At 38.8% G+C, this 26118-nt stretch overlaps 1 protein-coding gene across 5 annotated transcripts in view; it reads left to right on the forward strand.

Moving 5' to 3' along the window:
- Window positions 1–26118, forward strand: part of PARN (poly(A)-specific ribonuclease) — a 172641-nt gene that overhangs the window by 48136 nt on the left and 98387 nt on the right. For all 5 annotated transcript variants that reach the window (XM_036308969.1, XM_036308968.1, XM_036308967.1 and 2 more), the window contains 3 exons: window positions 16543–16598; window positions 17724–17810; window positions 20367–20441. In XM_036308969.1, coding sequence (XP_036164862.1) covers window positions 16543–16598; window positions 17724–17810; window positions 20367–20441 — 218 coding nt within the window. The remainder of the gene's footprint in view (window positions 1–16542; window positions 16599–17723; window positions 17811–20366; window positions 20442–26118) is intronic.

Raw genomic sequence — 26118 nt, forward strand, 5'->3', positions numbered from 1 at the left:
GGACTGGTGGCCTCCCTCTACAGGAGGTGACCTGGCAGGCTCCCCAATTACCCTTCCGCCATGGCTAGTCACCACCGCTCCCCCCTCACCCCTCATTGCCGTCCCCTCCCTCTGCCTGCTGGCAAGTGCCTTGGCGGGCCTGGCACCCCCTGCTCGCTGGCCCCGCTCCCCACTGACTGGTTGTTCTGCCATTTGGTCGATTTGCATATTACACTTTTATTATATAGGATTATTTTTTGTTAATCCTCACCTGGGGATATTTTTCCATTGATTTTTAAGAGTCTCATGCTCTACCGACTGAGCTAGCCGGGCACGGTTCCATTGATATTTATAGAGAGTGGAAGGGAGGGGGAGACAGAGAGAAAAACATTGATGTAAGAGAGACACTGAGGTACGTGCCCATGGCCGGAGTTGAACCTGGGACCCTTTAGTCCAGTGGTTGCCAACCTTTTGGACCTCGCGGACCATGGGTTGGTGACTGCTGCTTTAGTCTGTGGGCCAGTGCTCTATCCACTGAGCCAAACTGGCTAGGGCTGTAGTGCATATTTAGATGAAATGTTTCTCATTTCTGGTGACTGAAATGTTTTTTGAAAATAGAAATTGATCTTTTGGGAAATTATTTATTTATTTATTTATTTATTTATTTTATATATTTTATTGATTTTTTACAGAGAGGAAGGGAGAGGGATAGAGAGCTAGAAACACTGATGAGAGAGAAACATCAATCAGCTGCCTCCTGCACATCTCCTACTGGGGATGTGCCCGCAACCCAGGTACATGGCCTTGACCGGAATCGAACCCGGGACCCTTCAGTCCACAAGTCGACGCTCTATCCACTGAGCCAAACCAGTTTCGGCAATTTATTTATTAATAATATATTTTTATTGATTTCAGAGAGGGAGAGGGAGAGAGAGAACAATGATAAGAAAGAATCATTGATCGGCTGGCTCCTGCACGCCCCACACTGGGGATTGAGCCCCCAACCCTGGGCATATTCCCTCACTGGAATCAAACCGTGACCTCCTGGTTCATAGGTCTATGCCCAATCACTGAACCACACCAGCTGGGCTAATTTATTAAACATATTAGCTAAAAAAAAAGAAAGGAAAGGAAAGACAACATTGCCAATGATAGTGCATCTCTTCTAAGCCAAAAAACTGGTTGTTTTGTGTTTAGATTACCTATAAGGGAGGCTGTGTGTGTGTGTTTGTGTGTGTGTATAGTGAGATCTAACTTACCCCTAACAAACTTTATATGTGAGATTATTATTTACGCTTGTATTGTTATCTGATTAAATATTGTTTCTAAGAAGGTGTTGGTTATACAAATGCCTTTTAAGATAATTTATGGAGCTTTGATTGTCATTATATCCTGAGCCCTCATCTAAATAGATCCAATGAAGTACAAGCTTGCTCATGTACCTTCATTGTTGGTACAGTGTGATTTAGGGAGAAGTGTAAGTTCAGAACATTCTCAAAGATCTCAAGATTATTACTTCAAAGTGCGGTTTGTGCTTTCTTGGCACAGTTGAGACTGAAGTTATGGATGTACTCCTCCAGCAGCCCACAGTTTGGCTCTGTTCCAGAGCCCTAAACCTTCATCTTTATTCCAGTTCTCTTGGCAGGGTTGGTTCCGGGAGATTCTGGGTGAGCCAGAGAGAACAAGTGATCACCACCATGGGGGAAAATTATTTTGGTATTGGGTTGGTTACATCATTTCCTTACATTTTGTGTAGCACTTTACAATTCTGTCCGTGCTATATTGGGTAAGAGTACTGTCTCCTTAGAATGTCTGTATAAGTACTAGTATTACAGTGCTTGTACTTAGGTGACATGCTGCAGAGACAGACGTTAATTCCAAACATCTGGATTGCTACAGGTTCAGAATTTGTGTAGTCTCAGGGAATTTTATCATGCTGTGGCTTCTTATTTTTTAATCTTTGTTCTTTTCTATGGAAGTTCAGAAGTAATTGTGTTTGATTTTCCAGACATCTTTCAAAGTGGACTGGGCAACAGTGTGGTGTATATTAGAAATTAAATTTCTATAAATAGTTGGAAAAATAATTCTGCTAACAATTGAATCCTTGCCATCTGTCTAGATCTTATGGGTATTACAGGATTTTCTTAGCTCTTAACTCTTATTTTGGGGCAGTGCTTAGCTTTTTAAATCTTTGAAAGGGCAGCTTATGTCATAGGCTATTGAACCTATAGGTGACACTAAATATTGTTTGGATCATGATTATTCCTTACATTTTTATGTGCATGATGTTAAGTTCATAGTTCAACAATATTTTTCAAAATTTTCAACTGGGAGATATTTACTTATTTCCATGAAATAAACTTCTTATAAAATCAGGTGGTAGATATAAACTGGGTTAGATACAGGAAGCACCTACTTTATCAGTGATCTTTGTGACCAACATGCACTCAAAGTAAGCTTTGATTAAAAAGCTTAAGTAAGAGTTTATGCATTTCTAGATCAGTTTAATATCCTATATAATAAAACACTAATATGCAAATCGACTAAATGGTGGAACGACTGGCGGAATGACCCGTCACTATGATGCGTACTGATCACTAGGGGGCAGATGCTCAATGCAGGAGCTGCCCCCTGGTGGTCAGTGCACTTGGAACGCCGTTCAGCCAGAAGCCAGGCTCACAGCTGGCGAGCTCAGTGGTGGTGGTGGAAGCCTCTCCCGCCTCCGCTGCAGGTGGGTTGTATGGAGCGAGGGGTCCGGGACTGCGAGAGCTCTGGACTGCGGGAGGGATGTCTGACTGCCAGCTTAGGCCCGATCCCTCCAGCAGGCGGACATCCCCTGAGTGGTCCCAGAATGCGAGAGGCCACAGGCCGGGCTGAGGAACCCCTCTCCAGTGCACAAATTTCGTGCACCAGGCCTCTATGCTAATAATCTGCAAGACCATTGCTCAAAAGAATTGGATGGTAAACACATAGCTTCACTTTAAATCAGGACATGTTTCCATTCAGATTTTTTTTTCTAAAACCTAGATACAAAGTATCTGAAAATTCTTGCCTAATTTGAATTTTTTGCTTTATTTCCCCCATCTATAAAGGAAGAATACTTTCTTCATCTTTTTTATTTTTTTTATTTTTTTAAATATATATTTTATTGATTTTTTACAGAGAGGAAGGGAGAGAGATAGAGAGCCAGAAACATCGATGAGAGAGAAACATCGATCAGCTGCCTCCTGCACATCCCCTACTGGGGATGTGCCCGCAACCCAGGTACATGCCCTTGACCGGAATCGAACCTGGGACCTTTCAGTCCACAAGCCGACGCTCTATCCACTGAGCCAAACCGGTTTTGGCACTTTCTTCGTCTTTGAAGGAAAATAAAATTGCAGAGGTTTTTTAAATGAAAAATAAGAATTGGTTTTTAAAAAATATATATTTTTATTGATATCACAGAGGAAGGGAGAGGGAGAGAGAGCTAGAAACATCAATGATGATAGAGTATCATTGATTGGCTGCCTCCTGCACACCCCACACTGGGGATCCAGCCCTCACCAGGGCATGTGCCCTGGCTGGGAATTGAACCACGACCTCCCCGTTCATAGGTCAATGCTTAATCACTGAGCTATGCACTGGGCAGAACTGTTCTTATTATTCCGTATTGGAATAGCTTGGTCAAGTACAGTCAAACATTCTTAACTCATTTAGAAAGTAGAAAAAGTAGTTGCTTCTTTTGACATCATTCTGTGTTAATATTGACCTCATTCTTACTTACATGCAGGTTTGATTTATTACATTTTTTCAAGATTACCCTTAAAAAATATGCAACAATTGTCATAAACATTATATTAAGTGGTTGATTTTATAAAAATTAGTTACTTTTCTGAGGGTTTATATATTTTGGCATCAGGCTTTTCTCAGTGTACCTCTTCCAAATATGCATAGTCCTAACATAAATTTGGAAGGACATTAAACTGCTCACGTATGCAAATAATTTGTTCCTCTGTTTTTACATTTAAAAAGTAAACCCAAAGGGGAAGTAACTCGACCTATTTCCACATTATCCTAAATTGGCATTTGACTGCAATAGGTATCACTTTGGGAGCTTCATTAAGTCAGCTCTTGAGAAATCCCAAGATACCTGGTGGTTGAGCAGTATGCAGAGACTGAATGTAATATAAGATGTATTCTGTACTGTATTTGTCTACAGAATGTTCCAGGAGAGTTTTGTATGGTACCATTTTGTCTCTTTTTTTTTTTTTTTAAAATATATTTTTTATTGATTAAGATATTACATATGTGTCCTTGTCCCCACGTTACCCTCTACCCCCCACCCCCCCCACCCCCGCTCATGCCCTCACCCCCCCGTTGTCCATGTCCATTGGTTAGGCCTATATGCTTGCATATAAGTCCTTTGGTTGATCTTTCCCCCTTACCCCCACCCTCCCCTACCTTCCCTCCAAGTCCCGACAGTCCAATCAATGCCTCTCCGTCTCTGGATCAGTCCTTGTTCATCAGCTTATGTTGTTCATTATATTCCACAAATGAGTGAGATCCTGTGGTATTTATCCGCTCTCAAGTTCCATCCATGCTGTGGCAAATGGTAAGAGTTCCTTTTTCTTCTTCCTCTTCTTAAAGAATACCTTTCAGCATTTCATATAATGCTGGTTTGGTGGTGATGAACTCCTTTAGCTTTTTCTTATCCGTGAAGCTCTTTATCTGACCTTCTATTCTGAATGATAGCTTTGCTGGATAAAGTAATCTTGGTTGCAGGTTCTTGCTATTCATCACTTTGAATATTTCTTGCCAGTCTCTTCTGGCCTGCATGGTTTCTGTTGAGAAATCAGCTGACAGTCGTATGGGTACTCCCTTGTAGGTAACTGACTGTCTTTCTCTTGCTGCTTTTAAGATTCTCTCTTTATCTTTTGCTCTTGGCATTTTAATTATGATGTGTCTTGGTGTGGTCCTCCTTGGATTCCTTTTGTTTGGGGTTCTCTGCGCTTCCTGGACTTGTAAGTCCATTTCTTTCACCAGGTAGGGGAAGTTTTCTGTCATTATTTCTTCAAAAAGGTTTTCAATATCTTGCCCTCTCTCTCCTTCTGGTACCCCTATAATTCTGATGTTGGTACGCTTGAAGTTGTCCCAGAGGTTCCTTACACTATCTTCATATTTTTGGAATCTCTTTTCTTTTTTCTTTTTCGGTTGGGTATTTTTTGTTTCTTTGTATTTCAAATCTTTGACTTGATTCTTGGGATCCTCTTTTCTGCTGCTGGATCTCTGTAAATTATTCTTTATTTCAGTCAGTGTATGCTTAATTTCTAGTTGGTCCTTTTTCATGTCCTCCATGGTCTCCCTATACTTATTGAGGGATTCATTAAATTTATCGGCGGTTTCCATAAAATTCTTGAAAAACCTTATAACCGTGGCCTTAAACTCTATATCCAATCGTTTGCTTTCCTCCATTTCTGCCATTTGTGACCTGTTTCTTTGTCTCCGCATTTTGGCAGCTTCCCTTTGTTGATAGAGTGGCCCTGTGCGCCAGGTGTCCTGTAGGGCCCAGTAGCTCAGCCTCCCCAGTTACCTGGGGTGGACACTCTTGGTGCACTCTTGGTGCCTTGGTTGTTGTAGACTCACTGGGAGGAATTGACCTCCAGGCCAATTGGCTGTGAGAATCAGCTGTGTCTAAAGTGGGAGAACTTCTGTGCTGAAGACACCCTTCTGGGGCAAGACTTGCTTCAGTGGGGCTTTGGTGCTCACTGAGTCTGCTCCCTGAGTGCGTCCCTTATGGATCTGAGGAGTTGCAGTCTGGATGGACCCCCTCTGACCACTGGGTACAGTGGCTCCTGGATCTAAGGAGGTGCTAATTCAGCCTCTGCCTGAGGCCACACAGCAGGAGCCACGAAGAGGCTCAGCTGTGAAGCAATGCAAGCCGCTGCGGGGCCTTGGGCCTTCTCTTGGAAGTTCCAGGTCTGCCTGGTTCGGCTGCAGTTAGGTACATTCACATGCAAAAGCCTCTGCCGCAGCCTGGGTGGGGCGGGGTCTCAGGGAGTCAGAGGGCGGAGAGAGCGGCCATGGCCGATTCTCCGCCCGGAGTCGCGCGTCTCAGTGTTCCGGTAACGGCTGCAAGCACCTCTGAGGGAAAGCCGCCCTCAAGTTCGCTCGCTGCCGGACAGACCAGCTTCTCCCCGTATGAGTCCTGGGTCCCCAGAGACTTCCCGGAATCGGAGTTCAGAGCAGTCGGGAGTTTGTGATTCAAAAAGACAGCCGCGTCCTCAGGCGCCACCCCCTTTCCTCGCGCGCGCCGCCGTACCTCTGCACTTCACCTCCGCAGCGCCTCTGGCTCTCAGCGTGCTTTTCTTTCCTTCTAGTTGTGGAATTTACACTCAGCCAGCCTTCCTGTTGTTCTGGATGATGTTTGCTCAGTCCTTTGCGGTAATTTTCAATTGTTGTGTGAGGCGATAATTTCCCGGTGTTTACCTATGCCGCCATCTTAGTTGCCCATTTTGTCTCTTTCATGGTCTAGGTACCTCCCATATTTCTGCTTAGTTTGTTACACTGAGAATGAAAGTCATAAGAGAGCTGAGTGATGGAAATCATGATCAGACCACTGCTAATGACAGGTTGTGTGGAATGCGCTCTTCGTTTAAGTTGTAGGCTCTCTGGTCAGGAAATGATTTACGTTATTTTATAATCTTGGTCAGTTTTAATCAATGAATAAAAACCAGACTTAGAGAAGATACTTTGGTTAAATCCTTTTAAGCTTGGGAGAGCTAAAAATACTCTTTGCTTTTACTTTTATTGCACAATAGAAAGCACAAAATCAGACTTTTGCCTTATGTCTTTTTAACAGTCATCTGTTCCTGAAAGACCCCTTGAACTCTCTTATGGATAACCTTTTCAAAGGTTTTTTGGGAAGGTTATTTTCCATTTACCTCAGTTCTTAGAAAGAGAAGGGAAATGACTAAGTCTCTAATTTTGGTTATTATCTATAAGTAATAGAATTAAAAAGAAAGAATAGCGTGCAATTTACTATACATACAGGATGGCTGCCTTGTTCTTGACATCAGTTTCTGAATCTGAATAGGATGCCTCTAGAAACCAAGGTCTTTCTGGGGTGACCCTACCATATGTTCTTTCTAAGCTGCAGATGAGGAGAGAAACCATTAGAAAGGATGCTGTGTTCTTGGACAAATTGTTTCCTCCTTTGTAAAATGGGGATGAAACTGTTCACCTCCCACAGAGATTATAAAGTTTGTATGAGATGCAAAAGAACTTTGATAGTTCTTACTGTTTTCCTATATATTGTTTTCCTTTCTTGACATATAAGAGAATTTAACATATTAGGAGATTTAAAAAAGTAGATGCAGTAGTGGGATGTGTTTTGTTTTTTTGTTTAGTGATACAGAAGAAAATATGTTACCACGTGGATATAAAATGGGAATACAGTGGCAGCAGATGTGGTGTTCACTTTTGCTTGTACCTACTGTTTAGTGTTTGCTTATGAAAAAAATCAGATGATGAAGTGAGTCAGATTGGTATATAGTGGAAGCAAGTTTGCTTTGATTTGGAGCATTTTAAAGTTTTGTTATTAAAATGAATACAACAATTTATCGAGGGTAGTATAGGTATATATAACTGCCATAAGTATATAGAAAGGAGGAACCATTATGGTGCCTAAGATAAAGCACACCAATGTTTTGCCCTGTTTTCTTCATGGAAAGCAATCATGTTGGCAGCAAGTTGTTTTTGACATGTGCATATGCTTCATATTTAACATCAGAGAGATTTTAAACGGAAGGATTATAGGAAAACAAAAATCTGAAGATCAAGGCTGTATAGTCATTCCTTAATATCCGAGGGGGATTGGTTCTAGGATCCCCTGCAGTTACCAAAATCCACAGTGCTCAAGTCTCCTATATAAAAACTAGAAGCCTGGTGCACAAAAATTCATGCACTCGGGGGATCCTTCAGCCCAGCCTGTGCCCTCTCGCAGTCCTGGACCCCTTGGGGGATGTCTGACTAACAGCTTAGGCCCGCTCCCAAGCTGTTAGTCGGACATCCTTAGCGCTTCTGTGGTGCACTTCATAGTGACCAGTTGTTCCCTGTAGTTCCACAGTTAGGGTCAATTTGCATATCACACTTTTATTATATAGGATGGTGTAGTATTTACGTATAATCTGTGCATATTCTCCCATATACTTTGTCATCTCTAGATTACTTATGATACCTAATACAATGTAAATGCTATTTAAATAGTTGTTATATTGTATCCTTTAGGGAATAATGACAAGAAAAAAAAAAATCTATGCAGTAGGCCTGACCACATAGTACATGTCAGCAACAACATAATGTTAAGAAATTTTTTTTCTATTTGTGATTGGTTGAATCCATAGAAGGCCAACTGCACCTCCTTTCTCCCCAGCCCTTTCACTGATAGTGGACTGAACAACTCTTACTTGTCCTATTTACTAGCAACTTGCCATTCATGTTTCACTGCATGGTATGCCAGGTCACATGCCAGTCAGTAGCAGGTTGTCAGTAGGCCACGTGTCTGGAAGAGCAGACTGCTTGTCTCTCAGGAGGGTGGTGCCTGATCACTTGGAAGGTGGCTCTCACTGAATCTTCTCTTGTGCTGCCTGCCCCTCCTCAGAGGAACAAGAGGACGAGGCTAAACTGTTCTGATTCCCAGTGTTTCTGTTGTTTTTTAGCATCCTGGGTGATGGACTGAATGTGTTTTTACCGATACAATGTTTAGGTCAGGTATCTGAACAATTAGGTCCATAGTTTTAAGTGTTACAATAACCCTCCCCCTATGCCCAGCACACACATAGGATTTCTAACTCCAAATGTAAGCATGAGCTGTAGCACAGTTTGCACATTTTCTTAAGAGATAATGCTGGGATCTTTGAAAGATTTCTTTTTCTCTCAGCCTGAGCAGTAATTATAATAGATGTTGACTTTGACCACTAGATTGTGTTAGGCTGATTTCCTCTGACATTTTATAATCTTATTTTTAGACCCTGCAGAAGTTGCCTCTGTATATAACACTTAATTTAACATTTTTATTTGATGTAATTTGATATGGTTCATTTGATGGAGACTGTTCAAATGAGCTGCTGGTTTTCTCTTTTGTTTCCCCTTTCTTCTCCCTCCCTCTTGTTTCTAGTGGTGTATCTCTGTTTAAGAGAGGACAAGAATTGGCTTCAGGACAAATGTTGGGTAATGCTCTATTTGTCAAAACATCAAGTTGACTGGATTGAAAATTGTATGCTCCCTGCTGAGTGAATTTAAAATAACTGATGGCACAGTAACTCCCTGCTAGCCAGTGGTTGCCCTTTGATTTTACACAAGAGCTTTAGTAAGCAAAATAAATGAGCTTATTTTGTGAGAGATGTCTGCACGCTTCCTACCTTAGATGATGAAATTAGTTTTTTATAGCACATAAATATGTATAATGATGAACCCTTGCATACAAGGTTCTTATGAAGTGCTTCTACTGCTGTGCCCTGAAGGAAATACCAAGACCATTTGCAAGTACAGTGGAGCTGACAGTCATTAAAGGTTTCAATTTTCTTTTGGAAGGCTTGGGACTTGGGGTGAACTACAAATTAATTCACTGCTTCAATTGTGTTGAGATTAGATTTTCTACAACATTTCTGTATCCTAGTATAGTGTTATGAGAGGAGTGCAATTTTCCTTGGAAATCTTTTTTTTTTTTTAAGAAGCTTTTTAGGAAGAAAAGTATAGTCTTGAAGAAAGCAGATGAACAAATGCAAATTGTTACTCATTGAATGAAATACTGAGTTTCTAGGAGGAAGAATGAAGAGGTTAGGGGCTTGCGGTTTCTCCTTTTTTGCTAAGGAAAGAGACCAGAACAAACACTGTTTTTCTTAATGACATGTTTTAACATTAGAAGTCCTTCTAGATCATTCAGGCCTGTGTGTATGTGTACAAATCTGACATTACATAAAATAAGTCCCTATGTTCAGATACCTCTATGTCTTGCTCAACCCTGAGACGAACCTATTTGCTAGTTTTCCTGATGGTGATCATGGTGTGTGTGGGCAGGTGTGACTGGAAAGCCTAATGCTCAGGTAGCCCAGATAGCAGCTCTTCCTATGTTACAAATATGGGAAGTTTGTCCTTTTGATTTGTGACAACATAGCTCTCTTCAGTGCCTGTTCTCATTGCCTTGAAAATTCAGTCTACTTAAAGCTCCTTCTCTTGTATCTAGGTTCTGCTCATCACATGAAGCCATAATTTAATCAGCTCCAAAGCATTACAAAAATTGTTTCTGAGATCTTTACTTATATATTGAGCTCATGCTTCATTTTTATACACTAGGGCCGTGGTTGGCAAACTGTGGCTCGTGAGTCACATGCGGCTCTTTGGCCCCTTGAGTGTGGCTCTTCCACAAAATACCATGTGCGGGCGCGCACGTACAGTGCGATTGAAACTTCATGGCCCATGCGCAGAAGTCGGTATTTTGTGGAAGAGCCACACTCAAGGGGCCAAAGAGCCGCATGTGGCTCGCGAGCCGTGGTTTGCTGAGCCGCAGTTTGCCAACCACTGCACTAGGGGGTTGGATTTGGGTAGTGATTCAGGAATAAAACCTGACTTGTCCCTAGATGCTCCTGCACATGGAGGCTTTGGACATTGTTCAGGTTAAATGCCAAATGTGAGTGGGGTACCTCTCCCACATAGCATTGGAAAGCATGCTGCTGCAAGAGCAAAATTAAATATTTTCTTTTATTTCTGAATAGAATCATGGATTTTTTCCATAGATTTGGTAATGCAGAATTTTAAAGAACTTTAATGACCTTTTCAGTTCCCTGAGATCTGAGCCTCTTGGACATAGTATTCCTGAATCACCATCAGGAATTTTTGCATGCATTTTTGAATATCACTTTTGTGGTTTTTGTTTTCTTGAGCTCAGCTGCATAAAAATGGGTTAATACTGGCATTGTTTTGCAATCTGATTTTATTCGTGGACATCCAGGGAGTGGTTCAGATAAGCTGGTGTCATCAAAGGATAACCTTTGATCTTGTGTACTTCTTAAAACAGCCTAATGTGTTTTGTGGTTACCAGAATCTGTGTCTGAAACTTGTTGGTAAGGTTGGAGAATTTTGATAAATTTTAGAGGTGTCTGATGCTTTGTTTGCCAGTCTTCAGTGCTGCATTATTGGCTCAAGTTTAATGTTGGAGGTGTTCATTTGTGGCCAATTTACAGAAACAGGTTGGACTTTTGCCAGTGAGTTGCCAAGAAAGTAGTATAAGTAGTCTTTTATTCTTTCTTCTTAAAAATGAGAAAAATAGCCCTAGCTGGTTTGGCTCAGTGGATGGAGCATTGGCCTGCGAACTGAAAGGTCCCAGGTTCGATTCCGGTCAAGGGCATGTACCTTGGTTGCGGGCACATCCCCAGTGGGAGGTGTGCAGGAGGCAGCTGATCGATGTTTCTCTCTCATCGATGTTTCTGACTCTCTGTCCCTCTCCTTTCCTCTCTGTAAAAAATCAATAAAAAAAAATATATATATATAAAAAATGAGAAAAATAGCTGCCAGAACAGTAACTTCCCCCAATTTACTTCTTGCATAGAACCTAGTTTCTTGCTATAGTTGACCTGGTTTCAGGAAGTAGTAGAAGCCTTATATTATTGCTTTCCTGGACTTTGAGGTAGTCCTTGGTATATGTTTTAATAGTTTTGTGTTTTTCTAAGCCAAAAACATTTAATATAAAAAAGTCATTAACACTAATACTTTTTTTGGAGAAGTTGGCCCAAATTACCCAGGCATTAATGACAATTAACCATACAACCTTGAACGTACTCTTTTCTTATTAACTAGTGATTCTCAATCCTCAGAGTTTCTGAGGCAATAGGATTAGGTGTGGTCCAGGAATTTGCATTTCTATCAAGTTCCCAGGTGATGTCGCTGTTGCTTTTCTGGGGAACCACATTTGGATAAGGGCTCAAGGCCCCTACGAAGTTTTATATCTGAAATGAAATTTTTTTGTGAATAGTGAGCTTTCTTACACAGTCAAGGTCACAGTATCATACTTCCTTGGTCGGAAAAGAATGTTAGCAGATGACTTTCTGTGAGTGCCATTCAGCTTATCAGCAACAGAGGTGACTCTGGAGATAAAGGTGTTGGACATAGCCTACACTGTGTAGCCTATTAAGAGGCTGAGCTCAAGTTACCCTGTCTCCTTTATCCTTGGATCTTTCCAGACATGTTTGAAAGCCGAGATAAACAGCATCACCAGATGTATAATCATAGAATGTATAAAAAAACTGACAAATGCCAAAAGGGCTAAAATTTGTTTTATGGCAGTGGTTCTCAAACCTGTGGGTCGCGACCCTTTTGGCGGTCGAACGACCCTTTCACAGGAGTCGCCTAAGACCATCCTGCATATCAGATATTTACATTACGATTCATAACAGTAGCAACATTAATGAAAATAATTTTTTTAAAAATATATTTTATTGATTTTTTACAGAGAGGAAGGGAGAGGGATAGAGAGTTAGAAACATCGATAAGAGAGAAACATCGATCAGCTGCCTCCTGCACACCCCCTACTGGGGATGTGCCCGCAACCATATGCCCTTAACAGGGAATCGAACCCGGGACCCTTCAGTCTGCAGGCCGACGCTCTATCCACTGAGCCATACGGGTCAGGGCACGAAAATAATTTTATGGTTGGGTCACAACATGAAGAACTGTATTTAAAGGGCCAGAAGGTTGAGAACCACTGTTTTATGGCATCTGGAATGTCAACTTGAGTTATACAGTTTATTAGGATAAAATTCTGGTATAAATTTGGCTGTTGTATCAAATGGGAATTTTAATTTTAGTCTTTGACAGAGTCGGTGTCAGTCCTTTAGAGAAGAAGTGCTAAAATACGGTTCATCAGAAAGTTTGCGGGAATGTGGCGAGACTCCCGCATGGTCTTAAATGTCTTCACCCAATTATAGCCATATTGAATCTTTACTAAAATAGAGAAAACGTTTCATGAAAGTGTTGGGCCAAGTGCCTTTTTGAAATTTCCCAAAGAAAGGCCTTCTAGGAGAAATTGCTCTTCAATGCAATTCACAGTGAAGGGGCATCCTTTCAAATATTTATTAGTATTTCTGCTTTTCCAGTGCATTTCCTCACATGTTAAAATGAAAACTGCCTAGTGCAGCGATCCATATGTGAAGTATTTTATCAAATCATGCCAGGGAGTCAGTGTAGGCCTTTTGACAGCCAGTTTGTATGAGGCATTCATATAATCAAATGTTTTAATTTCACTTTAAAAGGGCACGGATGTTACCAGAGCAATGGCTTGCAAATAGCCCTGAGTAAGGGGATGGAAGGCCATTGGAGAGTTTACTTTGGTTCAGTTCCACGGATGCTCAGCTACAGTTTTAGAGTCGGTTTTCCAATTGCATGGCTCTCTCCAGCGGCACTGTCTGCCAAGTCACACACAGAGCTCGTTTTCGTGTTCTTCCAGGGTTTGGAGCTATTCATTTCTCTCTAAAGCTCAGACACGAAGGTGGAAGCCTACGGGAAGAGTGAGAAGTGCTATTAATAATTCATTTGAAAAGGGCTTCTATTTAGTTAAAGTATCAAGTAAGCAACCAAGATAGTGTAGGCTTAACTAACTTTAAAAAAATCTTTTGAGTATTTTAACTGAGAATCAGTTTTACTTATTTTAATGAGAGATGATATTTCAAAGTTAGATGAAATTTTAGAGAACAAATAGCCTGTATATTGCTTGATAAAAGATAACTTTTTTAATTTTTCAATTACAGTTGACATTCAACATTATTTTATGTTAGTTTCAGGTATATTGAATAGTGGTTGGACAGTTATATAATTTACAAAGTGATCTCATTGATAGTTTTAATATCTACCTGGCATTATATATAGCTACTAGAGGCCCAGTGCACAAAATTTGTGCACGGGTAAGGTCCCTAGGCCTGGCCGATGATCAGGGCTGATGGGGGCTTTCTGGCTGCTGGCTGGGGCTTTCCTTCATTCCATGCCGCCCCCTGGTGGTCAGTGCACGTCATAGTGAGCGATTGAACTCCCAAGGGGACACTTTGCATATTAGCCTTTTATATATATAGATTACAGTATAATCCCCATGTTGTACTTTATATCCCCATGACTATTTTGTAACTACCAATTTGTACTTTTTCACCCAGCCACCTACCCTGCCTCCCATCTCGAAACTTTGTTTTATCTCTGTATCTGTTTATTTTGTTCTTTAGATTTCACATACAAGTGAAATCATATGGTATTTGTCTTTCTCTGACTTACTTCACTTAGCATAATAACCTCTAGATCAGTGGTTCTCAGCCTTCCTAATGCCGCGACCCTTTAATACAGTTCCTCATGTTGTGGTGACCCCCAACCATAAAATTATTTTCGTTGCTACTTCATAACTGTAATGTTGCTACTGTTATGAATCGTAATGTAAATATCTGATATGCAGGATGTATTTTCATTGTTACAAATTGAACATAAAGCATAGTGATTAATCACAAAAACAATATGTATTATATATATATTCCCCTCCTTCACAACAGGTGAGGTGGTACACAGGATGCATAAGATTGATTCAGTTGGCTCTTCCAGCTGGGCTTTCTCTAAGAAAGTCTCTAGTTATTTACCCTGGCCTCTCACTTCTGGTAGCCTTTATTATTATTTTTTTAAGTTTAAAAATAATAGTAAAAAAATTTTGAAAAACAGAGTTCAGTTTCACAAAACCATTGGCTTTTTTTCTTGGGATGGAGGTATTTTTCATTTTTGCTTTAATGACATAAATATTTTACCAAGCTGTAATTGCAGTATAAACTTTTGTGCTTACTTAAAACTTGAAATTGTATCACAATTTTTTATGTTGTGAAGTTTTCAAAAGTTATTTTGATTGTTTAATGTTCTGTTGAAATGATGAACTATAATTTATCACTCCCACATATTATTAAATCTTGAGGTTGATTTTGATTATTGGTGTATCTGGCAGTATAGCCAGGAACATTTTGTTGGTTGAAATTAGGGTAAAAAAAATAAAATTATTTTTACAGTACTTGGTATGTCTTGTTAACTTTTAAAATAAAGTATTTTTGATTTGGCTTTTAGAATTTGGGGACCATTGCTCAAGTTACTAAATGGAGAATTTGAAGTTATCTATAATACTAAAAGGGTAATATGCTAATTAGACCATATGTCTTTCCTGAAGCTGGGAGAGGGGGGGAGTAGTCGGGGGCAGCCCCATCCCGGGTGCCTGCGGGCAGCCTGGGGAAGCCAGCCTGGGTTCCAGGTGCCTGCCAGCAGCTGGAGGAGGGAAGCTTGGGTCCCGGGTGCTGGAGGGAAGCCGGTGCCTGCAGCCGGGGGAAGGAAGGCCTATTCTTGCATGAATTTTTGTGCATCGGGCCTCTAGTATGAAGCATAAAAGTACTTCTAACTGAGCTTTCTAACTGAGGAATATCTTTCCAGGTTCTGGTTGCCAGTAGTAAGAATAGCTGCTTCTGAGAGAACCGCCTATGTGTTAGGTGCTTTATATGCTTTATTGTCTATTGGCATTGCAGTATTAATTAAATTGGGTAAAATAGCTATCAGAACCAGAATAGTATACTTGAGCTTAAACTAGTGCACTAAAAATAAATTTTGTTTCTTAGCCATAGGATTTGGTTTATTAAATTGTAGGCTAGGCAACAAGTTTTCAAACAACAGAGTACCATGACTTCTTTTTTTTCTAGTGTTAATGGATCAGTGTTATTCAGACTGATGGTTCCATTTGTAAACTGGATCATGCCTTGCTTGGCTTTTGAATGTCTGCTAATAAAATGCCTTAATTGTGGGTCAGTGAAGCCAAACTAATTGCTTGTTGGGTACTTGGATTGCCTTTTTAATTTGCTGTACAATGCAGTCTCTACCAGAAGTACACAATATATCGTTATCTAAATAAAACTCATTAAAATCATCTCACATGCAACAGAATGTCTGATGTTTTGTCCATAATCTTGCAAATAAGAGAAAATTGAGTGGCATTAGAGACTTGTAATTTACAAGTACTCTTTTTAAGTGCCTTTGTTTCCATTTTGAAGTTATACATAAAATAACTGCAATGGTTTATGTCAGTGTGATAGTTTTCTGTAAAAAAGACATCTTTGCTGTTATTCTTAATTCACAAAACAGCAACTAGAGGGGTAACCTCTACAATTTAGGGAACAATTGCTTATTGGTTGGTAAGATGTTTAGCACTAAAATACTGGTTTTCTTTAATTTTCTCTGGACTGACAGGCAGCTTTATAAGGACTTTGTTTAGATCCTGCTTACTAATTCCATTCATTTAACGGCCACTGAGTGCTAGGAACTGTTGTAGGTGTTGGGGATACCCGAGGTTCATTTTAAAAAAAAAATATGATAGATATTTAGCCATAGAGAAAAATTGTTGAAATGAATCCTAAGAGCTTTTAAGATGATTTTAAAAACAGAATAATTTGATTAAGAAATTTCTAAAATATTTAATAGATGCCTGTTTTTTTTTAAAAAATATTAATTTGTTCATTACCTTTCTTTTTGTAGGTTATTTCTAATGAGAGTCATGGATATTCCCTATTTAAACTTGGAAGGCCCAGACTGTAAGTGAAATTTATTTTCTTATGCATCTGCACATTTAAGTATGTGGTCTGGAAGGGATAATAGGAAAAGTATGACTGAAGAAAGTGCTTTATCACTTAAAAAAAGGCAGTGATTTTTGTGGTTGATATGGATAGTATGCTTAAGTTAATGGTACCCTTGAGCCTTGATTAACTCATCTTTTTACTTACATTTTCCAGTTTATGCGTAAGTTGAATTAAAAATATATCACCATAATTTTGTTTCACTCAGAACTCTAAATTTATAATTTCATATAAATGCATAGTAGATTTTAAGATGAGTTATCTATATCAGTAACAGTAAGTTCTCTATTTTATAATTATTGGAGTACTGTATATTTTAGTTTAGTAGGTGATTTTGTTAAACCTTGGAAAGCTAATATATTTGGGAGGTGGTTGCTTCTTCTTCTAATTAATCTGTACTCTGTCCACATTGCCCCATTGTTCTTTTCCAAGCCTTTGGATGTTGGTCTTAATATGTACTACAGGGATATAGGAATGGGTAAACTATACTTGATGATATGCGCTCCATATTAGATTTACATTTTAATCTGTCATTCTCATAAAAGTTTAGCAAGGTAAATATCGTCATTCCCAATTTATAACCATGATTGGTTAGAGTGGTTAGTTCTCTTGCTTGGAGTTGCACAGTTCAGTGGCGGGTCTGGTATTAGAACACAGAATTTTGACTTAGGACTGCCTTTACTTAAACACAATTAGCCCATTTAATTTGAACACTGTGGTGTGTGTTTTAGCTAATAAACATGTGGACAACTAGATTAAAAGGAGAAAGTTAAATGTTTAGTGAAACTTCTCAAACCGAGAAGCTGGTTTTTTTTTTTTTTTCTTTAAATAATTTTCACAGGAACTTCATGAGCAAAGATGTTTCTGCATAGAATCTTTATTATTGTGGGTTCTATAAAATATCAGAGCCTGATGTCTAGGTTAAGATGGCAGAGTACTGCCATTCCTAAGAATGCTTTTAGGAGTTGTCTGATAATCAGGAAGCATTCATAATAATTCCCCAAGTTAGTGTGGACTTAGAGAACCCTTGATATATAGTTCACTTTTCAGCTATCAGCCTTTTATCAAAAATTTGTCTTGTAGTACAACCTAAACGTGATCATGTTCTCCATGTGACATTCCCCAAAGAATGGAAAACCAGTGACCTTTACCAGCTTTTTAGTGCCTTTGGTAAGTAACTCACAAGTGTAGATGTCCTTTTAACACTTTGCTCTTCTTTTGGTCGAGGTGATGAGAGGTATTTGGGGGCATAAGAGAATATTAATATGCATGGCTCAATGGTTGAGCATAGACCTATGAACTAGGAAGTCAGGGTTCAATTCCAGGTCAGGGCACATGCCTGGGTTATGGGCTTGATCCCCAGTGGGGAGCATGAAAGAGGCAGCCCATCAATGATTTTCTGTCATCATTAATGTTTCTATCTCTCCCTCTCCTTTCCTCTCTGAAATTAATAAAAATATATTAAAAAAACAAAAATATTTGAAGTTTATTAAAAGATGATAAAGTAATTATATATTTTAGCATTTAGAGTAAAAAGCAGATACAAAGTAGGATTCCTGTGTAACTAAAATTATTTTTTTACAAACTTCGTATAAAAACTGGACTGAAAAGAAATATCATACTAGTATCACTGAATGTTTTAGATAGGATTTTTTTCTTTATGCTTTCTGTATTTTCTAAAATAAGTATATATTAGCTTTTTAAAAAATACATATTTTATTGATTTTTTTACAGAGAGGAAGGGAGAGGGATAGAGAGCCAGAAACATCGATGAGAGAGAGACATTGATCAGCTGCCTCCTGCACACCCCGTACTGGGGATGTGCCTGCAACCATGTTCTTGACCGGAATCGAACCTGGAACCCTTCAGTCCGCAGGCCAACGCCCCATCCACTGAGCCAAACCGGTCAGGGCTTTATTAGCTTTTTAAGTAAAACCTTTACACACTTAAATTTTAGAAAAGTAAGTGAAAGCAGGCATATTTTTGGAAAGTTATCCTAATCTTTGCAGATAATCTACATGTCTTCTAAAATTCTAGTGCTGCTTTTAAACTTAAACACAGGTATAGAAATGCAGTTGAATTTCACAGCTCATTTCTTTTGAAAGCTTTTGATGTTGTTTCTCATCTTTTATTGTTACGTTCTTATCTCCGTATAGTCAAACTTTAATTGGCTAAATTAAGTAGAACGTTCTGAGTAAATTTAAAAAATTTTTTAATTAAAGAAAATTACTTTGTGATATTGGATAAGTAACCCCGCTGTATCTTTGCTTCTTCATCGGAGCTGATGATGATGGTGATGATGACGATGATGATGATAAAATAATAATAATGCCACCCGTTTCATAGACATGTCACTAGGATTAAATGAGCTAATCCATGGAAGGCATTTAGAATAGTATGTGGCATATAGTAACTACTTAATAAATGTTAGCTATTATTATTTACTAGTGAGTCATGTTAGAGGCCCGATGCATGAAATTTATGCAAGGGGCTCAGCCCTCTCAGCCCCTGTCGTTCCGCTATTCTGCAGTCCGGTCTAATTAGCATATTATGCTTTTATTATTATAGATGTCAAAGGCAGCATACTGGATAGAGAGGCAACAGAATAATAGTGACTTTCTAATTAAGTCATTATGGCACCTCATTGTGCAGCAGGAAGTGGGAGTTTTATCCTATGATAGTAAAATAAACTAGTTTCCTAGCCTTCGAAAATTTAGTTGGAATTAAGACAGTTTTTCATTGCTAAATTCCAGTGTGTTTACCCTTTTTTGTTATTGTTGTTAATCCTTACCCAAGGATATTTTTCCATTGATTTTTAGAGAGAGTGGGAGGGGAAGAGACAGAGAGAGATACATAAATGGTTGCCTCCTACACGCACCCCGACCAGGCCCGAAGATTGAGCCTGCAACCCAGGTTCATGCTTGGGGATCATGCCCTTGACTGGAATCTAGCCTGAGACCTTTCAGTCTGACTGAGCCAAACAGGCTAGGGCTGTTTACCCGTTTTTTAAAATTTCAGTTTTCGGTATTTTTTTAAAGAGTTGTAGCATAATAATTAGATCTCTGATTTTCTCTTCAGTTTTCTGCCATTTCCTAGTCCATTCCTCTTTCCTTCTCCTCAGTGCTCTCCTATATTCCATTCTGTTTACACTTAGCCATTCTTGAAGATTAGTCTCTGTGACTGCCCCTCTCTGTGTTTTTTTCCTCTCTGTTAAGACTGTCTTGTTTTCTCTGTCTGACACCTTCTTTTCCTTTTCCTTTATTCTGTTATCTGTTTTCTTTACCTGGCTTGAGATCAAATTGACTTTTTCTTATTTTTTGCTACATTGATTCATTTCATGTTTCCCATTCGTAATTTTCAAAGTTTGTGTCTTTGAAAAGAAATTGTTGTGTTTTTTAACTTATGTGGTCTCTGAATTTTGTTAGTGATCTTGATAGGAACAAACTTTCCAGCTCTGGCAGGATACAATCATGAAGGATATTTCTTTTGTTTATTAAAACAAATTTTAAAGCTCCTTTTTTCTTCTTCTTGGAAGTTTTAACTGAAATAACTGCTGTGGTTGATTTATGATTACCTTTTAATAGTGATGAGATTTTGATTATATTTTAAACCACCTCATATTTCTCTAAATTAACACATATACCGAAATATAACAGAGATATAAATGAAATCTGATAGCTATCGAAATGGTCAAGTGTTCACTTTACATTTAATACAATATTACAGGAAACATTCAGGTATCATGGATTGATGACACGTCAGCATTTGTTTCTCTCAGTCAGCCTGAGCAAGTACAAATTGGTAAGTGTTTTGGACATTGTTTTGTTTATTAATTAAAGTGGAAGCTTGCCCCCGCCACACCCTTAGTGGGTTCAGTCAGCTGATTCACAAGCATTGCAGCCTGGTATGTTTTGAAATTGTCTATAAAATAAAGAAAATAATTAGTGAGTCATGTTTAGAAAAGAAAGACAAATTTATTGATTCTTTATACATACTACATAGTATCTTTTTGTACTTACCTCCATTCTGTTCCTTTCCCATTGCATTTTTTTTTTTCTAAAATGAGTTGCAGATTTACTTGTAGGTTAGGAGTAGCAAATTGAGAGGGGTGGGGAACAAAAAATGATACCTGTATTGACCCTTTGGTCTCTAGTTTTCTCATGTATTTATAAATTTTTGTGATCTATTTATTCCATTAAACTTGTATAAAATATTGTTTTATAGGCAAATAAACTGAAAGCTATGTTTGCTTAAACATTTTTTTCTTTATTTTTTTAAGAGAGAGAGAGAGACGAAGGGATATGGGGAGATGGAAAGAAACATCTATTGGCTGCCTCCTGCATGCCCCCTGCTGGGGATTGAGACAGCAACTGGGGAATCAAACCTGCAACCTCCTGTTACATGGGTTGACACTAAACCACTGAGCCACACTGGCTGGACTTTGTTGTTTGCTTTTAAAATAGGATTATAAAAAGATTGAGTATCACATCTCTAGTTGAACCCTAATTAATTTTGATATTAACCATCACAAAGCATTTCATTTTCTTAGGATGAAAAGTTATTGAATAAAATACTGAAGAAAATATGTAGTATTAAGCTACTTATTCAAATAGATTTCAAGTTTCATGGTGCTTAATAATATAAAAGGTATGAAATTTTGAAGTGATATATCTAATTAAGTTTTTTCTTTTTATTTAACAAAATGTCACATACTAAAACTAACAATTCTGATAATGTAACTATAAGAGTAATTATATATGAAAACTTCTACAAACAGAGTATTATAATAAAAGCCAGACATCCCCCGAGGGGTCCCAGATTGCTAGAGGGACCCTATTCGTACATGATTGGGGCTGGGGTGGGACATGGGAGGTTGGCCAGTTAGGGAGGGACTGTGGGAGGGCTCCAGGGTATGTCTGGCCCATCTCACTCAGTCCTGGTCAGCTAGACCCCAGCAGCAAGCTAACCTACTGGTCGTAGCATCTGCCCCCTGGTGGTCAATGCACATCATAGTGAGCAGTTGAGTGGCCTTAGCATATCATTAGCATATTACGCTTTGATTGGTTGAATGGCCAACCTGACAACTGGACACTTAGCATATTAGGCTTTTATTATATAGGATCTGCTTGGCCTCTTGCCTTATACAGTAAAAATGAGTGTGTAAAAGTGCATTGGCATCTGTAAAACACTAATTAGTACTTGAAAATGCAAGCATAATTCTTGTTTATGTGTACAGGGTGTCAAAGCTTCTTTTAATGTTCCTGTTATACCATATTTGATGTCCAATAATGATTTCTCCCTTACTTATTATTTGAAAGAGTCTTCAAACAGTAGCTTTTAAGCTCAGTATTTTAGTCAATGAATCCGGTAGCCACAGAAGCACTCTAATTTGATTGTTTGCCTATGTGTGTTGTTTCCCTGGGGATAATATTAAGTCCACCTTATTCACCATTGAATCCTCTGGTGCCTGGCACACACTGTGGCATGAATAAATAAATGTGTGTTTGAATGGGTAATATGGGGACTAGGCCAAGATGACATTATGACCTCTTTACCCTTTTCCTCAGAGATTAAGAAGTAGAAATGCCTATTGTCTTTTGATATACGCAGCTTTACTAGTAAAGTGTAATTTTCCACTGTTGTCTCTCTTTTTACACAAGAGGCAACTCTTAACATAAATACCTGGACGTTTGCACATGACCATAGTGTTCTTTGGCAGAAGCCATCTTTTACTCCATAATCACGTAGGTCCCTTTAGAGCCAGGCTGTGTCCTATTTCCCCCCTCGTCTCAGCTTCAATATCCACTTCTCCGAATGTCTTCTCTGGCTTCATTTGAAGGGGAATGTACCCTGTTTTCTGGGCTAGCCGGGCATCCTTTATTGAAACCCCTTGTTTTTCTTCCCCGATAGACTATAAACTCTTTTAGTGCAGGGACCATATTTCTTGTTCACCATCATGTTTCAGTGCTTAGGATAGTATTGCCTGACATTAGTAAGTGTTTGTTAAATATTTATTTATCTTAATAAATGATATTCAAGGTATTATGACTTAGAAATGTGTTTTTGCACGTGACAGATATATCTGCTGTCTCTGGTCTTTTGCTCTGCTTTCTAAAATTATGCATATGTTTCATTGAAAGACAATTTAAAATCTGTTCTTTATGGTAATCATTCTTATGTGCTGTAAACCCTATTAATATAATCTTAAATTACTTATTCATTTCTGCGGAAACGGAGGATCTGTTAGATCAATATTGTAACATTGGAAAAATCATTAAATGCCTATTTATATAGCAAGCAGTTCATAATGGCTTCTTTGGCCCAGTTACAAGCTTTTTTTGTTGTTATTAATCCTCACCTGAAGATATTTTTTCCATTGCTTTCAAGTGAAAGGGAAGGAAGGAGGGAGGAAGGGGGGGGAGAGAGGGAGAGAGAGAGAGGGAGAGAGAGAGGAAGAGAGAGAGAGAGAGAGAGAGAAACAGAGAAACATCAATGTGAGAGAGACACATTGACGGGCCACCTCCCACACGAGCCCCTACCAGGGGCGGAGAGGGAATCCGCAACCCAGGCATGTGCCCTTGACAGGGAATCGAACCTTTGACCCTGAGGTGCACAAACTGACACTCCAACCACTGGACAATACTGGGCAGGCACAAGCAATTTTTTATTTACATTAATGGAGTTGCTTTTTAAGTGACACCTATCTTTTTCTTTTGATATTACTGTACTGAGTCTAATCGAGATTTTAAAAAAATTTATTTTCAACATTTTGAATATGAGAGCTCTCTTTTTCTAGGAATCCTTATCATACTATTTATTAAAACCTTTCTATTGAGTGCCATGTATTGTGATTCTTTTTTATTTATTTTTTATTTTTTCTGCTGCTGCTGTGAAGGTGAGGGTCCCTGGTGGCTTTGGGTGTTCAGATAGTGATAACCCATACAAGCCATATAGTCAGCCTTCTTCCCTTCTCACTCTTCATATACGACAGTAGGCGGCCAAAATAAAAAACATTTCCCAGCCCTAGTTGGTTTGGCTCAGTGGATAGAGCATCAGCCTGTGGAGTGAAGGGTCCCGGGTTTGATTCCAGTCAAGGGCGCATGCCCTGGTTGCTTGATCAATCCCCAGTAGGGGGCGTGCAGGAGGCAACTGATCAATGATTCTCTCTCATCATTGATATTTTTATCTCTTTCTCCCTTTTTGAAACCAATAAAAATATATTTAAAAAAAATAACGGTAGGTGGCCAATATGGGACTTGATACATTGGAGAAGATAACTTAGCCTCCACATTTAAGATTTTTTCCTCAAAGTAGTCAAATAAGAAATTACCTTAAATAAGAAGTATATAGCTCATTCATATTTAATATTTTTAAATTCCTAACATAGTTTTGTTAAATGGGGAAAGAGCTCAATATTTCAAAGCAAACATTCTAGTCATACTCTCAATATATAGACATTGTCTTGAGTGTCCTTGAATGTTATAAGACATTTTCTCTCTGCCTATAGTTTTTATAGTATTAGCTTTCATTTATTTTGAAAGCTGGAGATTGGAGTTAGAAACCTAACAATTATTTTGTAAAGCCAGCCCAAATTCAACGAGTTATATAAATTCTTGATATGCTGTTTTAAGAGCTTGTTCAGGATGATTTATTGGGGTTGGGTAGAATCTTGGCTTCATTTCAGCCCAAAGTATGAATGTGCTTTTATTAAATCGGACTTTTAAAAGCATAGCTTTTGATTTCATTTAACAGATGAAAATTAGAGTTGTGGACATGACTCTTTTAAAGTGATTATTTAGCAATGTTTTGCTAAAAGGCTGCTTGTAATTTTAAACTTTACCTGTGCCTTTTGTTATCCTTGTAATTTGTGCAAAATCTATGGTGGTAACTGCTTTTCATTTGTGATATTAGTGATTTGTGTTCTTATTTTTTTCTGGGTCACTCTACCTAGGGGTTACTGATTTTGTTGATTTAAAAAAATCAGCTTCTGGTTTATTTTGTTTTTCTGTATTGTTTGCTGTACTGTCTACTTTGTTAGTTTTTTGCATTAAAATTTTTTTAATTACTTTTCTTTTTTAAAGAGAGAAAAACATCAATTTGTTGTTCCACTTTTTTATGCAGTCATTGGTAGCGTCTTGCATGTGCCTTGACCGAAAATCAAATCCACAACTGTGGCCTATTGGGATGACACTCTAACCAACTGAGCTCCCCAGCCAGGGCCTCTTCTTATGTTTTTTTTATGTTTGGCTGGTATATCTTCCTTTTATTTATTGTTAGCCTATGTGTGTATATAGCATATAGTTGTAGATAGCGTATAGTTGGGTCTTGCTTTTTTATTTATCCTAATGAGTGATTTTTAATTGGAGTATTTAGTCTATTGACATTTAATGTAATTATTTATATGATTAAGCCTATCATTCAAAAAATGTTTTAAAATATATTTTTATTGATTTCAGAGAAGGAGGGAGAGAAAGATAGAAACATCAGTGATGAAAGAGAATCATTGATCGGCTGCCTCCTGCATGCCCCCTATTGGGGATTGAGCCAGCAAACCTGGCATGTGCCCTTGGCTGGAACCGAACCCAGGACCGACCCTTCAGTCCATAGGCCGACGCTCTATCCACTGAGCCAAACTGGCTAGGGCCAAAAAATATATATTTTTTTGTTTCCTCTGTTTTACTCCTGGTTTTCTTTAGCCCAGCTGGTGTGGCTTAGTGGATGAGCATTGTCTCATGGACCCAAAAGGTCCCTGGTTTGATTCCTAGTCACGGCACATGCCCGGGTTTTGAGCCCAGTAGGGGGCATGCAGGAGGCCGCCAATCAATGTTTCTCTCTCATCAATGTTTCTCTCTCCCCCTTCCTCTCTATCTAAAAATCAATAAAAAAAATTTAAAAAGTTTTCTTTAAATGAATACATTATATTACATTGTACAGATACATATGGCATATATAACTATATCCCTTTTAGATGTTTAAGTTATATCCACATTTTTACTATTTTAAGTTAATTATATTTTTATTATTTTTGGTTAATCCTTACCTGAGGATATTCCCTCCATTGACTTTTTTTGTTTTATTTTTTTTAGAGTGGAAGAGAGGGAGGAAAGGGAAGAAAGAGGAACGAGAGAGTGAGAGAGAGAGAGAGAAAAAAAAACATTGATGTGGGAGAGACACATAGATTGGTTGCCTCCCAAACATGCCACGGCCTGGGGCCTGGGATTGAACCTGCACCCAGGTATGTGCCTTTGACCAGGAATCGAACCCATGACCCTTTGGTGTGCAGGCTGATGCTCTAACCAATGAGAAACACTGGCCAGGGCATTAAATTAATTCTTTAAAAAATATTTTTATTGATCTCAGAGAAGAAGGGAGAGGGAAAGAGAGATAGGAACATCAATGATGAGAGAGAATCGTTGACTGGTTGCCTCCTGCACGCCCCCTACTAGGGATCGAGCCTGTAACCCTGGCATATGCCCTG

The sequence above is a fragment of the Myotis myotis genome, unplaced genomic scaffold (genome assembly GCF_014108235.1).
Source record: "Myotis myotis isolate mMyoMyo1 unplaced genomic scaffold, mMyoMyo1.p scaffold_m19_p_5, whole genome shotgun sequence".
Taxonomy (NCBI): Eukaryota; Metazoa; Chordata; class Mammalia; order Chiroptera; family Vespertilionidae; genus Myotis; species Myotis myotis.